The following is an 18,480-nucleotide window of genomic DNA, read 5'->3' as shown; positions in this document are numbered from 1 at the left end:
CAACTGCATTAACTGCCGTGGGGGCGGCAGATGTCGCTGTTGTTGAAATGTCCTCCTTTTTCATAATGATTCAAATTCATTGAATCTTAACTTCAGAGTCACCAACTTGTAGCAGTTACTATGGTAGATGCTACTGAATATAGGCAAACACACACAAAGGTGGTCAACTCAAGACAGGTTTATGCAGACATACACAGACCTTTTATTCCCTGCCTGTTAATGAGCTCGTTAGTGAACAACTGCTGGACCACAGGACCAGCAGGTTAAAGCTATTAGCCATTAGCGCCCCGTGCCTTTAGGCAGGGGCTTCATCTGATCCACTCGCTGTACTTTGGTGCCCAGCACTGCTAGCCCGTGATGTGTCACGTAAGTCTGTGAACTGACAGTGGTGGTTCGCAATACTGTGCTGTGCACCCACTACATCCTACCATAATTTTTTCATATGCCTAATTTAAGTTAAGAAAAGAATTCAACATAAATTCCTCATCATCTATATTAGGGGTATAAATATTCATTAAAGTGCAGCACTCAGAAAAAAAATTATAATTAACAATCAAAAGTCTACCTACTAACTCAATAACCAATTCCAATTAAAAAAAAAACTTTTTATTAATCAAAATAGGACCTCCTCTTGCTTTCAAATTAAATGAAGATGCTATAACATGTCTAACCCAATTTAATCTAACTCTTTTAATTTCTGATGTTCCTTCTCAGTCAAATGTGTCTCTTGAAAAAAGCAACATCAACCTTCAATTTTTAATTTACGCCAATGCTCTTTTTCTCTTAATCGAATTATTAAGCCCGTTAACATTAAAAGTAGCAAAATTTAAATTAGCCATCATTACAAAACATTTCAAAAGCAACCTCACCACACACGGTGAAGCACCTCACCATAGCAACCACACAAAAAGGACCAAAAGATCTCCTCAAAGAAAAAAGAAAAGAAATAAACCCCAATATATAAAAAAAATCCCAAACAAAAAAAATACTGTATTACCCCCTCAATTATATGAGAGTGACCAATGCCACAAAGTGGCCAACGACTTCAGAAGGAGCAGTAGCTGAACCACCTTCCCCAAAAAGAACAAAAAATAATAATGAACAAATCATTTGAAGTATGATATGCTTCTTCCAAATCACTATTGACTTGATCATCATCAACATCAATAAACTGCTGAGATTCCTTCTCTCGCCTTCCATTCTTCCTCCTTGGAACTAGATAAGGCTGTTGAGGAAACCTTTCTTGACTTTACACCTGTTTATTATCCAGTAAAGAATGAGCAAATGTAAGAACTTCAGCTTCATCACTAAAAAACGGGGATTGAAAGTCTCCATAAAAAACTTTAAGTACAGCAGGATATTGGGAAAAAAAAATTATATCCTTTCTTCCACAAAAGAGCTTGAGCTGAATTAAATTCTTTACGATGCTTAATAACAGCTTGACTCAGATCAGCATAAAAAAAGACTTATTTTTAACTACCAAAGGGCCTTGATTGCTTCTCGCATTCTGAGCAGTGACTCTTAAGATCAATTCTCTATCTTGATAGCGTAAACATCTAATTAGGATAGAACGTGGAGCTTGACCTGGAAGAGGTTTCCTTAACTTATTGCTCTATGAGCTCTATCCAGTTCCAGACCATTTGGATAATACTCTTTCCCCAAAACATCAGGAATCCACTTCTGAAAAAATTGAACAGGATCCGGAACTTCAAAATCTTCCAGGAGACCAACAATTTTAACATTATTCCTTCGACTTTGATTCTCCAAGGCATCAATTTTCTTCATTAAATCACTTCTCTGAATTTCCCAGCCAGTAAATGAATCCTACATTTGTCCCATCTTTTCATTACATTGTTCCACATCAACTTTACAATCATAAAAATCCTCTTCAATCTTCTTAAAATTATCTTGCACTTTATCCATCACTTTCAGACACTTTGTCACATCCAACTTAATAGAAGATATTTTCCCTTTCATGGCAGCAAGTTGTTCCTTCATAGATGAAAAACCTTGACCCATCTGAATTGCATTTTCAATCTGTTTAGATATATCAATTTATGAAGTTCGATCTGAATAGTGGGGGTCAGATTTAAACTTTATTAAAAACTGTTTAACTATGGGCCTACCCTTGTATATCATAATTTCTTCCTCCTCCCTACCTTTTCCAGTCCTCCAGTATCTCCTTCTTCTTCCTCTGTTGATGCTGAGATCATTTCAACCCAACTATGAGTACGAACCCACCCTCTTGTCAGCCCAGGATCACTGCAGCCTGGGCCACACTCAATATAGCGTGAAGTCGGGGCCAGAGTGGAATGAATCTTACCAGAGGACTGCCGTTGCGGCCTTGGATGAGGAGGATTCAACTCCAGAGGCTCCACTTTGAATGTAGGCCCAAATTCTTCTGTACTTGATAGCTGTTTAGGAATCGTTCTTTTTAACTGCTTGTGCTTTTGTTTTCCTCATAATTGCTTCTAGAATATATCAGCAATATCTCCAATATTTTTTGAAAAAAATTTATAACTTTAAAGATGGGTTTTTAATAGTTCTGCCAGGGGGAGGTGTCTCTTCATGTCTTCTCTTTATGGCATCACACATGTCACCCCCCACCCCCCGACAATTTTCCATTCAATCATCTTCTGTTATTGCAGTTGGAATGCAATGTTCAAGCTTAGATCATATCATTAGTGTCAGGAATTTGGGTGAGGAAAGGAAAGAAGCAATCTCCAGCGACTGCTAGTTGGGACTACGGAAGGTGAACAACATTGAAAACCAGTGTAACTTGTGTATTTATTTCCAGCAATGGATAGATTATAATATTTGAATTTGGTACCACATTATTTGGTGATGTCAATCACAGTTCAGGCTTGACAGCTGATCCAGAAGGCCATACCTTCAAGTTCAGTTTCAGAAACCAGAACAGTTAATCACAGTTGTAGAAATGTAGAAAGTAGTGTTTATAAGATAGCTACAAAAATCATTGATAAGAAAACCAGCATAAATTTAACTCAGTCAGAAGCTTCCAGAGAACAGGTTATGTTTAAAGCTAACAAATCTCCCAGACAGGAATCAATTCTCACTTCTTCTACAGAACCCCCAGGCTCCAGGTATCCTGATGCCTGCCTCCTATTTTTAACACAACTGACTACCAATCGAGTCAACAAGCTGTCAAAAGTCAGCCCATTCATAAATTGGTTTCCTGCCCAAGTGCAGCTGATTGAGTTACGACCTGTTAGACGCGATGTAAATTGTCAAAGGCTGCAAAAAACGTAATCAATTATGACTTGTACATAAGAATAAATGATTGACAACAAACCATCTAGACAAACCATTCCTAGACAACTATCTCTAGGAAGAGGATATGCAAAATGTAAAACATAAGTTGTAACAATACATTTAAATATATGATGTTCAATCTTAGTGAGGTGACCTTGTCTACCTAACACTAATAGCTGCTCATTCCTGCTAGCATTATTCGAATAAAGTCTGTTTGAATTGTACCGTGTGGCTTGGTTGCACCTTGACAGGAATGCGACTATCACATAGTCTGTACTGCAGTCAGTACAGAGAGCGATGAAACATCAGAAGGTGGCGTCAACAACATGTCTCATCTATCCTCTTACGTTGAACTCAAAGGTCTGATTTAGTGAAGAGCAGGTGAGCTCATTCTTATTTTGCAGTTCATGTATAATCCTGAACCAGTGCTTTTGAAGCAGGTTTCCTGATCATTAAATTATTTCAGCTCACCAGACCTTACAAATGAAACTCAGCTGATTCACCACCTTAATGATACTTCAAAAAAATATTTATTTGCTTGTGGAGCTTTGAGATGGTTTAAAATGTTCCAAACAAATGTAAGGTTTTCCTTTCATTCCAATGCAGGAAATATAAACAGGTATTTCATATGTCAGCATTTAAAGCAAAACTTGTCATAATCAGATACGTCATGTCCACCAAAAACAGAATAAATCCAATCTGCTCAACTATTTCCTAACCTGTTGACTTTTACTCATCAGCAAAGTGATAGAAAGAGTCATTTATTTTGCCACCACGTGGCTGTGGTAAAACCACTGTCTGGATATTTATTTGGCCGACTCTACCTGTGGCTCCTCTTATAGACTCCTGTATAAAGGTGACTGTTCCACAGTCCCCTCCCAAGTTCAGGACAGTCGACCATCATGGGCATGCCTCCATTCTATTGTGAATAAAAACCTGTCATGTATACATAACTTCCAGTTTTTTTGGAGTTATTGATGATGCATCAATTTTATTCAAATAAATTTTGACAATGGAGCAGAGAAGCTAGAAATTTACCCTCAATCGCCTGAGGCCTCTACCAACTTCGAATGCTGGCTGTGCTGCTTCCTGGAGGCATCATCAGCCATTGTTCGGTTAGAGAATGACAAACTACTGATGTAGTTTGATGTACTCAATGATCAGGGACTGCATGTTATATCTGGAGGTGATGGACATTTTGAAAGGCCCATACCTGAGGAAGGTAAATGAGGTCTACAAAAGATATCTTCTGGTGGCCTGAAAACAGCAACCCATGGAATTGAATGCCGAGTACCTCCAGGCCCTGCAAACCCTTGGATGGGCCTGTGACTGCAATGCTGTGAGGGTCGCAGAGAACATGGAGGACTTGATTAGAGACACCTATATTGCAGGCATCAGGTCCAATTACATCCATCAGAGACAATTAGAGCAAGGTGAGCTCAACTTGCGGAGGATGGTCAAATTGGCAGGCACACAGGAAGTGGTCCTTCAGAACATGGAGCCCTACTCAGCTGAAAATGCGGCCACTTCGTGGTTGCCCCGGGTGCCACCAACTTGGAGCATGCCTCCACCATCACGTCCTGCCAGCAATCCGACCACGGCAGTCGTACTCCATGAGCACTAAACACCACCATCACCATGTCCCATCAGTGACCCGACCATGGCCACTGTACTCCATGAGCACCCAAAGTGTTAATTCTTTGGCCTGGGCAAGCACCCAAGGAAATGCTGCCCAACGAAAGATGAAGTTTGCTCCAGGGGCACTACGTGAAGGGATGCCTCAACCTCCACCCAGCAGGACCACATGCAGGCCATGGGGCTGCCATCTTGGATGCCACCATCCCCGGGAATTAGCAGCACCACGCATGAGTCATGGGGGCTCCATATTGAGTGCCATCTCCAAGACCCAGCAGCGCCACGTCCAAGTTGTGGAGGTCACCATCTTCTGACAAAAAAAACACAAACACTCCACTGCATCGACAGGCAGTGACCCTGACATGGCCTCCGTCATGATGGACCAAGGTAGTCCTCATCAACTTGCCAAATCAATGATGGACATTCATTGATGGCTATGAGATGAGTTTCCCGTTTGATAGTGGGAGGACAGAGAGCTTCATCAACCTTTACACAGTCCAGCACTACTAGGCTAGTAAGGCTAGTAAGCCTTACTAGCTAGTAAGGCTAGTAAGCCAAATTCTCTCCTTGGCCTCAAAGTCCTATACAGGTACTGCATAGTGACCCTGACCGTGCAGGGTACAGACTACAAAGACCTCAAACTCCTAGTGATGTCACAGCTATGCGCTGAAGTGCTACTGGGACTGGTCTTTCAATGTCACCTTAAACGTGTGACAATGGAGTACGATGGGCCTCATCCCCCCTCACTGTCTGTAACCAGTAGTTTTTAAACCACACATTGCACTCTATTGGCAACTATCCCTCAGCCTCCCCCCCTCCCCCACCTACTATCTTCAGCCAGTGTGCATGACCTGCGGACTCTCCACTCTCAAAATCACCCCTCCACCGCTGTTTGCCAACCTCATCTCTGACTGTAAACCCATCACCACCAAAAAAAGATGGTACAGTGCCAGGGACAGGACCTTAATTAGTATGAGCTGCAGACCACATTCCCGTATCTGGACAATGTCACAATCTATGGCCATGAACTGCAAGACCATGACGCCACCCTCCAAAAATTACTCCACACCACCAGACTCCTCAACCTCGCGTACAATAAAGATAAATGCATCTTTCGCTCCACTTGCCTTGCTATCCTTTGCTGCATCATTGAGAATGGAGTCATTGGCCCCGACACTGACCACATACACCCACTTTTGGAACTTCCCCCTCCCCCACAGCTTCAAAGGCCTGAAATGGTGCCTGGGCTTTTTCACTTACTATGTCCTTTGGGACCCCATCTATGGGGACAAGGCCGGCCCCCTTGTTAAATCCACCTCTTTTCCCCAACACCAGAGGTCCGTGCAGCCTTGAACTGCATCAAGTCAGACATCACCAAGGCTACAATAAACTCTGTGGATGAATCCATTCCATTCCAGGTGGAGATGCATCCGACTTCGCCCTGGCTGCCACAGTTAACCAGGCAGACAGATACATCGCTTTTTTTCCTGCATCCTCCAGGGCCCTGAAACTTGGCACTCTTTTGTCAAGAAGAAGGCCCAAGCCATTGTCAAGGCGGCATGGCACTGGACACACCACCTGGCTGGCAAACCATTTAACTTGCTGATCGACCAATGTTCATGTTCACTAATCAGGAGCGAGGTAAAATCAAAAACAACAATATATTGATATGGAGAATTTAACTTTCCACCTACAATTACAATATCTTGTATCGGCCTGGGAAACTCAATAACCCGCAGATGCATTATCCAACAGAACCTGTGCCAAAGCACTTACAAGTCTTCCACAATGATCTCTGCCTCCGTCACCAGGTTGTTTCACTTAGTCAAGGCTCACATGTGGTAAACCACTGTCTGTATATTTACCCATTGGCTGACTGTACCTGTTACTCCATACACAGACTCCTGAATAAAGATGACTGTTCCACAGCCCGTTCCCCAGTTCAGGACAGTCAACCAATTCTATTGTAAATAAAAGCCTGTCGGTTTTGCATAACTTCCAGTCTTTTGGAATTATTGATGGAGCATCAGTGGCATTTACCAAAAACCTATGCCCTAAGTCAAGATGGTGACACTTCTGCTGGAGTCGACCCCAGAAGAGAAGTGGAACAGAGACATGTCTTCTTGTTCTCTTCCATGGGGTCTGACTGCCCAATGATCCCACCTCCTGGTTCTGTATATGTTTAAGTTGCCTATAGAGTGAGACTGGTAGTGGGAATTTTTAACATTGATGACAACAGAGTGTAGTGCCAAAGATAGCAGTAATTCAAGGGTTTCAGACTGAGACAGTGCAGGGCATCTGAGTGGGAGAACTTCCCCCTCCTTAGATGGAGAAGCCTAGGAGGGGACCCTACAGAGTAGACCAGAGCAGTGGCCCAGGGCAGGACTTGCAGTCGAAGGTCTTATATTACACCACAGGCAATCAGCTTGTGGGAACTATATATCAGAACCTCTATTTATGAGGGTGCTGATGACAAACAAGGCTTCCAAAGGGGGTTGGGTGCTGACAGCTACTATTGGTTCAGGGGTTCCAAATTAGGGGACGAGGAGGGTGACTTGGGTGACTCGAGGTCGAGTACATCATAGATTAGACAGGAGGCCATGAGGCTACAGAGGCACAGAGGTAGTGGTATTGGGAGAGGTGGCAGCTCCCCAAATGTTAGTGGACATAGCCCAGGGCATCATGGGCAAAATGCTCTTCACCATCAAGAACATCTACAGGGAACATGGCGTTGGAGAGCAGCAGCGACCACCAAGGATCCACACCATTCAGCACACTTTGTTCACAAGTCGGAGCCCTTCCCAGTGACAAATGGCGTCAAACAAGGCTGCGTTCTTGTCCCGACTCTGTTCAGTATGGTCTTCTCTACCATGCTGATAGATGCCTACCGTAACTACGAAGAAGGAATCCACGTCAGGTACAGGACTGACGGCAGGTTGTTCAACCTCAGGTGCCTGCAGGCAGTTACAAAGGTGCAAGAGACTGTCATCAGAGACTTCATGTTTGCCGATGACTGCGCAGAGCAAAAGATGCAATGTGAAATGGACGGATTCTCACAAGCCTGCGACAACTTTGGTCTCACGATCAGCACCAAAAAGACTGAAGTTATGTACGAGCCTGCCCCAGGAAAGCCATACCAGCAGCCACGCATCACGGTGAAGGGCCAAAACCTCCAGGCAGTTGATAACCTCACCTACCTGGGCAGCATACTCTCTCGCACAGTGAACATAGATGCTGAGGTCAACAACAGGATTGCCAAATCCAGCGCCACCTTTGGGAGACTCCGTGAGAACGTCTGGGAGTGGAGAGGACTCAGCCTTACCACCAAGCTGAAGGTTTTCTGTGCAGTGGTCTTTACCACCCTCTTTTATGCCAGCGAGACTGTGACTACAGCAGACATGCCAAACAGCTCAACCACTTTCACCTGAGCTGTCTCCACAGACTCCTCCACATCAGGTGGCAGGACAAAGTCCCTGACACAGAAATCCTGGAACGAGCTGGGCTCTGCAGTGTCAACACCCTCCTGCTGAAAGCCCAAGCCAGGTGGGCTGGACATGTGGTCAGAATGCCAGACAGCCGATTGCCTAAGCAGCTGCTATACGGAGAACTGTGTCAGGGCAAGTGCTAAGATGGGGAGCAGAAGAAGCGTTACAAAGACTATCTCAAAGTGTCCTTCAAAAGCCTGGATGTCGACATCAACATGTGGGAGACACTTGCCCTCGACCATCCAGCTTGGTGCAGCAAGATCACCTCAGGAGCCCGTGCAACTGAAGTCAGGTGCATCATCGAGGCACAACAAAAGCGTGCTGTGCGCAAGGCCCAAGCAGCATCCACTGCAATGACAGCACCCACCCATATGTGGGTGAGCCTTCAAGGCCCAGATTAGCCTCACCAATCACCAATCTTCCATTTGACTTTGAAGCCATGGTCATCTTCGACTAAGTAGGACGAACAACAAAACCATTAAGAAAGAGGTTTAGGTGCCATAAGACTTGCACCACCAGGTTCGGGAACAGCTGCTATCCCTCTACCATCAGATTCCTCATTGACAAACTCAATCAGGGACTAATTTATGGACTCTACTTCTGCATTTTATTGATTCTTTTCTCTCTGTGTATTGCACAGATTGTTTACATTTCTTTATGTGTTTACATATGTACGCTGAGTTGGTTTTTGTTCTCTACTGCCAATGAATGGTAATTCTGCCTCACACACAGGAAAAGAGAATCTAAGGGTTGTATGTAACAGTAAGTCTGAAATCTGAGGATCCATCAACACTTGATGACTTCAAAGGAACTCGCCTTTGTTTTGTTTTCTTTTCTTGAACAGTGACACTGTATTGATGGTGCCTTGTTATGTACCCTTTCAGGACAAATAAAGGGAAAACTTTTGTGTATATTTTGTGCACTTAATGATACAAAGAATCTTAAATCTTGTATCTAATGCTCATTTTGGATTTCACCAAGATCACCTAACAGGGATCATCTAACAGGGAGCTGAACTCTAGATGTGAGCCGAGAATCCCTGCGGGTGACACCAGGGAACATTTCCCAGGGTTCAATCAAATAGGGAATTAAATAAGCAAGACTTTGGAAGCCTCTGACTAACCTGAGTTTGCTCACGCCCAATTTCAATTTTTTCCAGAAGTTTGATGAGGAAGTTGTTAACACTGGACCAAGGGTAAATGCTGTTGGAACCATCAAGTACAATCACAATGTCAAGTCGAGTCTTGCAAGCTGCAAATACAGAACACAGTATATTTTGTAAAGACAGTTTCAGATCAAATAACATTTACAACACCAGTACTATATCAATAGGGATACAATTTGAAAATGACAAGCATGTTGTATATGGAACAAAAAGTGGAAAATGCTTCTATGCAGTGCAACACATACAAAAGCAAATAGGGAAACGTTAAAAACAAAGGCACCAAGTTTAACATCTAAAATACCAGCATTATGCATCCAAAATACTCCTTGTGGACAAATACATGTAGAACTCTGATTATCCGAAATTGGATCTTCCGAAATCCTCAGATCAGAAATCTTAATTTTTCCAAAATTTTTTCGGAGCCGAACTGATCTCACAGGTTGAAGAAAAGATTCACTCAACGTGAAATTATAATGATGATTATCTTTGTGTCAGGTAACTCCCTCCCCTCTCTCTTTCCATTTCTTCTTTACCTTCCCCTATTGACTTTTCTCTCCAATTCTCCCTTTCAAACTGCATGCTGCTGTCTCCCAGCTGCAAGCAGTTGAAAGAATCCCTTGTCATAGCATCATTAAGGAGAGAGGTATCCTGGGCAAGAGAGGAACCTTGGGCTCTGTGCCATTCCCTCCCTCCCTCCTCAGCACAGCAGAGCTCCTGATGCTGTCTCTGAAACCTTCCCTCGGCCTACTACCGCACACGCTCACCGGACTCCCTGGTGTGCGCTTGAGATAGGCCTAGTGGAGGATTATGAGTTGGGACTCTGGGATCAGGAGCTCCAGTGACTGCGGAGACAGGAGCCCGCTGACTCACCAGTGAGTGTTCTACCTACCTGGGAAGCCTTCCCGGGGATCAGCGGCAATGGTGGGGATGAGTCGGAGGGGGATTGACAGTGGCAGCTGGGAGGTCTCAGTGATCAGTGATGGCCAGCATTTTTTGGTGAGAATTAAACATTATTTTAATGCTTAAAAATCTTTCCTATCTTGTTTGTTGTTATTTAAACATTGATATAATGATTTTCTGTTGCTACTGGGCTGATTTAAAACAAAATGACAGTACTTAAAAAAAATGTTTATTTAATATCGGCCCAGACCCAACCATTTCAGATAGAGTTTTACATTAATATCAAATATCAGTTGCTGAGAGGTAAGAGGTTCTTGTAGAGTTGGAAATACAAAATTATCTTCATTTTACTTGGTTACATTTGGCAAATCTGTTCGATTAGTTTTTTTTTCCATCAACTCTTCTTCCCTACTTCTTTTGGAAGGAATTCATATATTCTTGGTGAGTATCTCCTTAACAACATGGTAAATCAGAAATTTTCTCCTGACATTGGTAGCTGGTCTCCTGCCACCAATCATTTTGTTAACATTCCACATACTCCTACAAAGTGTGCCATTGGTGTAGAAAAAGTTGTGGAAGGTGATTGAATAAAGTGACGCAGTCGCTCGCCGCTCAGACTCAATCATTCCTCCTCTGTTCCGCTCGCCATTCTGACACAGTTCCCCCTCCCACTCCCTGCTCGCTCCACCACCACCCCTCCCCCCTCACTGGATTGGATAACTTCTGAATCAGATAGATAAATTGGCTCCAGTTTTCCATGTTGTAAATCACCCAAATAAAACTCTTATCTGCTAATTTTGGTAGATAGCATGCTTATGAGAGATAAAAATTTGTACTCCAAACTAGAATTGTTAAAACTCAAAGTGATAGCATTTGCCAATGGATCTTGAATTTTAAATGTTTTCTTCTGCTACCAGTGTGCCATTCCAAGAATGCTGGCTGCCATCGTGTAACATCCAAGGGTTCACTTCTCCTGTTTCATCCTTGGATTGTTTTTTTAATTGTTTTGCTTAGAGATCGATCTTAGATTCCCTTATGTACAGTACTGCATTATTATGTACTGTATTATTCTGTTTAAGATGTTTTAGAGTTGGGAAGTGTTTTATTTGCATTGAAAGGTAAATATATACTAAATATGCTCTATAGTAAGACAAACATTTCCCTAACTGATGCTAAATAAGCATCGTATGTACTTATTCTGTCTTAAATACAAATTTGAGTTAAAGACAAACCTAGATAATGGAACACTTATTTAACCTGGGACTGCCTGCACTGTAATAGCTTTGCACTGACTGCTTCATTATATGCTGCCCCATTGGCAGACAGGTAGATGGAACATGTGAAAAAGTTGTGGTGATAATTAATAATTCTCTTTATACAGTAGATAGGGAAGATCAGTGCCCATGAGCTAGATGTAGAATCCACCTGGATGGCCATGAGGAAAAATAAAAACAAGAAACCAAAATGATGTACGGGTTCGCAGGTCAGAAACATTAATGAGAGCTTGTTGGATAGATTCAACAATAATCAGAGGATTTTCATTTGCCGGTAGATTGCAAAAATCAGATGGTCAAATAAGCCTGTTTGAAGAGTTTGAAGTGAGTCTTTAGGATAGTTTTATTCGAAAGGCATGTGTGAAGCCAACCAGAGAATAGGCCATACTCGATCTGATACTGTGCAAAATGTTTCAGATCTATGGATAACTGAAAAAGTTAAAGATTGAAAGAAAAAGCAAAGTACGAAGATTAAACAGAATAAATAGAAGCAAATAATAACCGAAAGATCAATTAGCATGGATAATTAGATGAAGATATAAAATCAGCCAAAACTATTAAAACACAAAGTAATTTTGAGATGGTTTAATAAAGTTAAGAAAGTGAATGCTAATTTCATTCAAAGTATGTGTGGGAATGAAAATGAGGAGATAAAAGATGAAGTAAACAAATATTTTGTATCACTCCACTACAGAAGATATGCAGAGCCCTTCATAATGTCTGGGACAAAAACACTTATTTCCTTTATTTGCCCCTGCGCTCCATGGTTTTAAATTTGCAATCAAGCAATCCATACGTAATTAAAGTGCACATTTCAGATTTTTTTGTATAATATTGGTTTGACCAGTTAGAAATTATAACACATTTTATACATAGTTCTCCCTTTTCAGGGCACAATGTTGAGGACATTTGGCTTCACAGATGTTTGTGATTACTCAGGTGTGTTTAATTGCTTCATTGGTGCGGGTATACGAGAGCTATATAACTATTTATGGAGCGGTAACAGGCCATGTTGGCCTTTCAAGTCCGCACCGGTTTACTAGAACAACTCCACTAACTCAAACCTCCCGCTCACCGCCAATAACCCTCCGACCCCCTCACCTCCATGTACACATCCTTCTTCTTTGGCTTGGCTTCGCAGACAAAGATTTATGGAGAGGTAAACACACACATCCAACCTTCTCTTAAATGACAGAAGGGACCCTGATGCAACTAGGTTTGCTTCTAAGCTTTTGAACACCTTGGGAGTCTGTAGTTATAAATTTTTCAACCTGAGGACCAGAGTTGTGCCAATAAAAATCAAAGAAGCCATTATAATGCTGAAAAACATGAATAAAACAGGAAGAGACATCACCCGAACCTTAGGATTCCCAAAACAACTGTTTGGAAAATCATTAAGAGAAAAGTTTGTACTGGTAAGCTCAGTAATCGTAAAGGTATGGGTAGACTAAAGAAGACCTCCACGGCTGATGACAGAAGATTACTTATCATATAGTGAAAAAAATTTCCAAACATCTGTCTGACAGATCAGAAACTCTCTTTAGGAGCCAGGTATGGAAGCATTAATGACTACCGTTATGGGTCCAGAGGACCCCAAAACCTAGGAGCAATAGAAATTCACCAAGACAAATGGTTACTTAAACAAAAGTCATTTTTAATTTTTTTTAAACATAAAAAAACAGGATCAAGCTTTAACTTATTACTATTAACTTAACCCCCTTCTAATTCTAAGTTCAGAAAAGTTCTTTGATTCACAGTCCAATCTCACTTCTCACTCCTCCAAGTTCACCAGAATTAGGCAATTCTTATACTGTGCACAGAATTTAACATTTATAAATTTTCACCAAGCTCTGGTACTTAAATGGTTACCACTCAGGAAGGTTCTTGCCGGTTTCAGAGAGAGATTTGTTGCTCGTTGAACACACATTAACTAATTCCCTCCGATCAGTCACTTCAGTGTCTTGCCGAAGAAACTTGCCCCATCAGGGATTTCCAAATGATAACCTCTTCTTCTGCAGGTCACCACAGAGTTCCTTTTGTTTCCCTTATTTCAGTTGAAACACTCTAGCCAGCCATTTCCTCTTTTATGGACCACAAGGGTTAATAACGGGCTGAGTTCAGAACTCACAACCCATCTTCAAAATGGCATTTCAACAAGCTGCCAGCTTGCCATGACTGCAGAAGCCAGTTCTCTCTCTCTCTCTCTCTCTCTCTCTCTCTCCCTGCTTGCAAAACCACATTATATTTTTTAGAACAGCAAACGGCAACCAGACAGATTGCAGCATCGGATCCAAACTGCTGAGTCCATTCATCTGTTGCTTTCAAAACAATAATCCATTACTCCACAGCATATCCAATTAACAACTACTTGTGAAGTGTCCATAAGCATTCTTCAAAGTTTTTGCAAAGGCACTCGGAGCCTAGACTGTTTGGCTTGAGCAGAGCTCTGGCATTTTAAATGAGATCTGTTTTGTGAAGTGTTTGTTTGTGACCTAACTACCCCCACAATCGATCTCCTTCAAAAACATATCTATATACAATATAAAATATGATATAATCCATCACACTACTGTCCGCAGAAGACTTCATGGACAGAAATAGAGCCTACACTGTAAGATACAAACCACTAACTAGCCACAGAAATAGGATGGCCAGATTAGGTTGTCAGGAAGTATTTAAATGAGCCTGAAGAATTCTGAAAAAAAAAGTCTTTTGGAGAGATAAGACCAAGATTAACATGTAGCAGAGTGATGGCAAGAGCAAAGTGTGGAGGCAGAGAGTAACTGCCAAAGCATACCAGCTCATCTGTGAAACATGGTGGTGGTGTTGCTGTGGCCTGGGCATACATGGCTGCCACAGGTACTGGCAGATATCTTTATTGATGATGAAATTGCTGATAGCAGGAACAAACTGAATTCTGAGGTTTATGGAAGGAGGGAGGGAAGGGAGGGGGAAAAGGGGAGAAAATGACACTGTGTATATTCATGAGGGAAATGTTTGTGTGTATTTTGGTTAGTATGGTTCATAGTGTGAAAAATAAAAAAAAAATTAAAAAAAAGAAAGATCTTATCTGAAGGTAGCAGAGAAATTTCTTATTTTATAAATCATATTTATTCCTAAATGCTCCAAATGACATTAGTTGACCCTGCTTGTCACAGTCCTCAATAGACCTGATCCACTTCTGGCCCCAGGTGTCCAGGATCTTGTTATCTACTCTCAATTAAATTAACCTATTCAGAGTCAGGGGCATTTTTTTTTGGAGAGAGTCCCACTTTTACTCTTATACACTCATTAATTTTATTCCAAATAATAATGACATGTTTTAGTATGGGACACTTTTTTTGCCAGATAACAATTTCTTTCTTTTCTTCTTTCTTCTTTCTTCTTCTTTCTTTGGCTTGGCTTTGCGGATGAAGATTTATGGAGGGGTAATGTCCACGTCAGCTGCAGGCTTGTTTGTGGCTGACAAGTCCGATGCGATACAGGCAGACACGGTTGCAGCGATTGCAAGGGAAAATTGGTCGGGGTTGAGTGTTGGGTTTTTCCTCCTTTGTCTTTTGTCAGTGAGGTGGGTTCTGTGGTCTTCTTCAAAGGAAGTTGCTGCCCACTGAACTGTGAGGCGCCAAGATGCACGGTTTAAGGCGATATCCGCGCACTGGCGGTGGCACCAAGAGATTTCTTTAGGCAGTCCTTGTACCTCTTCTTTGGTGCACCTCTGTCTCGGTGGCCAGTGGAGAGCTCACCATATAACACGATCTTGGGAAGGCGATGGTCCTCCATTCTAGAGACGTGACCTACCCAGCGCAGTTGGGTCTTCAGCAGCGTGGATTCGATGCTGTCGGCCTCTGCTATCTCGAGTACTTCGATGTTGGAGATGAAGTCGCTCCAATGAATGTTGAGGATGGAGTGGAGACAACGCTGGTGGAAGCGTTCTAGGAGCCGTAGGTGATGCCGGTAGAGGACCCATGATTCGGAGCCGAACAGGAGTGTGGGTATGACAACGGCTCTGTATACGCTAATCTTTGTGAGGTTTTTCAGTTGGTTGTTTTTTCAGACTCTTTTGTGTAGTCTTCCAAAGGCGCTATTTGCCTTGGCGAGTCTGTTGCCTATCTCGTTGTCAATCCTTGCATCCGATGAAATGGTGCAGCCGAGATAGGTAAACTGGTTGACCGTTTTGAGTTTTGTGTGCCCGATGGAGATGTGGGGGGGCTGGTAGTCATGGTGGGGAGCTGGCTGATGGAGGACCTCAGTTTTCTTCAGGCTGACTTCCAGGCCAAACATTTTGGCAGTTTCCGCAAAACAGGACGTCAAGTGCTGAAGAGCTGGCTCTGAATGGGCAACTAAAGTGGCATCATCTGCAAAGAGTAGTTCACGGACAAGTTGCTCTTGTGTCTTGGTATGAGCTTGCAGGCGCCTCAGATTGAAGAGACTGCCATTCGTGCGGTACCGGATGTAAAGAGCGTCTTCAATTGTTGAGGTATTTCATGGCTTGTTTCAGCATCATGCTGAAGAAGATTGAAAAGGGGGTTGGTGCGAGAACGCAGCCTTGCTTCACGCCATTGTTAATGGAGAAGGGTTCAGAGATCTCATTGCTGTATCTGACCCGACCTTGTTGGTTTTCGTGCAGTTGGATAACCATGTTGAGGAACATTAGTATTCCATTTAAAATCTCCTGCTATCATCTCGCCCTTTGTGGCCAGCCCAATTTGTGACCAGGATGGTACACCTTCTCCATCAAATACCTCAACTGGGCTGCCCAATAGTATTTCTTTTTAAAGTCTGGTAATTTTATACCACCCAGACTGTAGTTATATGTTAATTTCTCAATGGAGACCCTGGCTACATTACCATTTCAAATAAATTTTCTAATATGTGAGTGTACGTTTTGAAAGAATCCTCAGGGGAATGCCACAGGCAAAGTCTGGAAGAGATATTGAAGTCTCAGCAACATTTTAACACAATTGACACTGCCTACCAGTGTGATAGGAAAGGCCAACCTTCTATTCATCTTTCTCAATCTTTCTAAGCAAGGAGGTGCAATTCAATTTATATAAATTATTCAAGTTGTTGCCTACTCTAACTCCTAGGTATTTGATCCCATCTTGTGACCACTTCACTTGACTATTTTGTTGGTATTCCCTTTAAATGAGTTATAATTTAGCAGTAATTTTTAAATAGGATATTTAGTTGAGTGGACATGCACAATTTTATGCTGTAGAACATTTTTCAGACACTAGTAGAGTGTTATGAATCTGGTGTAAACTTTGTTTACTTTTATCCCTGGCAAGAAATAAAACAAAATGTATGGTTTTAATTATGAGCAGATACATCAACAGTGGAGGCAATTGGGGATGTAAGTGGTTATTTGGAACTGGCCACAAATGAGTTTTGTGACCTTCAAGTACTATTAAAATTTTTTAATAGTAAATCAATAAATCAATATCAGTAAATCAAATCAATCAGTAAATCAATATCACCAGAACTTGTGAACATCAAGGCATAGTTATTTCTAATCTTCCCCTAGTAATTTAAAAGTTGGAATTTCCTGATGTTCCAGTGACTAAAAAAAATGGCCATTTAAAACTATTCAAAGATAAAGATTTTTTTGATTTTACTAAAAAAAAAGTACTTTTTTTCCATTGTTAATTCAACACTGGAGATTTCTAATTCGATACTATGGGATACAAGGAAAGCGTACTTACATGATCAAATAATTTCATATGCTGCTAGTATAAATGTAAAGAGCAAGAAAGAAAGAATAGATTTGATTAATCAGATCAAACAGATTGAATTACAATTTGTGCAAAATAAAAACCCAGAGTTATATAATAGAAGAATTGAACTTAAAACTAAATTTGATTTATTATCCACCCATCCAATTGAACAACAGATAATCAGAACTCAAAGTCAATTCTATATTCGTGGCCAGAATTCTAGTAAATTACTAGCCACTTAATTGAAAGGAATTTTGGGTAAAAATTTAATGGGATACGTATCACCGATGATACAATAACCACTGTTTAATTTAAAATAAAATATGTTTTTAGAGACTTCTATATTAAATTTATTCTTCTGAGTTTAATAATGAACAAGATTTGATGGTGGATATTTTAGACCACTTGAATTTACTTACACTTTATCATGAAAACTGGGAAAGTTTGGAGGAGTATTGTAAAAAAGGTGGATGAGCTGAAGGTATGGATTGAAACTTGGAAGTCTGATGTGGTAGCGATTAGTGAGACATGGTTGCAGGAGGGATGTGATTGGCAGCTGAATATCCCTGGGTTTCGTTGCTTTAGGTGTGATAGAGTCGGAGGGGCAAGAGGAGGAGGTGTTGCATTGCTTGTCAGGGAGAATATTACAGCGGTGCTTAAGCAGGATAGATTAGAGGGCTTGTCCATGGAGGCTATTTGGGTGGAACTGAGGAGAGGGAAAGGAGAGGTTACACTTGTAGGGGTGTATTATAGACCACCTGGAGGGGACCGAGACCTAGAGGAGCAAATCTGTAGGGAGATAGTGGATATTTGTGATAAGCACAGGGTTGTAATTATGGGAGATTTTAATTTTCCACATATAGATTGGGAAACACATTCTGTGAAAGGGCTGGATGGGTTAGAGTTTGTGAAATGTGTGCAAGATAGTTTTTTACAACAATATGTAGAGGTGCCGACCAGAGATGGAGCAGTGTTAGATCTACTGTTGGCAAATGGGATGGGTCAAGTGACGGAGGTTAGTGTTGGCGAGCACT

The 18,480-nt window shown here is 41.7% G+C and overlaps 1 protein-coding gene across 1 annotated transcript in view; it reads right to left on the bottom strand.

Moving 5' to 3' along the window:
• The window catches only part of itga1 (integrin, alpha 1), a 285,994-nt gene that overhangs the window by 204,571 nt on the left and 62,943 nt on the right, over nt 1-18,480 (bottom strand). Inside the window, exon 6 of the mRNA XM_069924322.1 lies at nt 9,517-9,644. Coding sequence (XP_069780423.1) covers nt 9,517-9,644 — 128 coding nt within the window. The remainder of the gene's footprint in view (nt 1-9,516; nt 9,645-18,480) is intronic.

The sequence above is a fragment of the Narcine bancroftii genome, chromosome 3 (assembly GCF_036971445.1).
Source record: "Narcine bancroftii isolate sNarBan1 chromosome 3, sNarBan1.hap1, whole genome shotgun sequence".
Classification (NCBI taxonomy): Eukaryota; Metazoa; Chordata; class Chondrichthyes; order Torpediniformes; family Narcinidae; genus Narcine; species Narcine bancroftii.
This window is presented reverse-complemented; position numbering and strand designations above follow the sequence as displayed.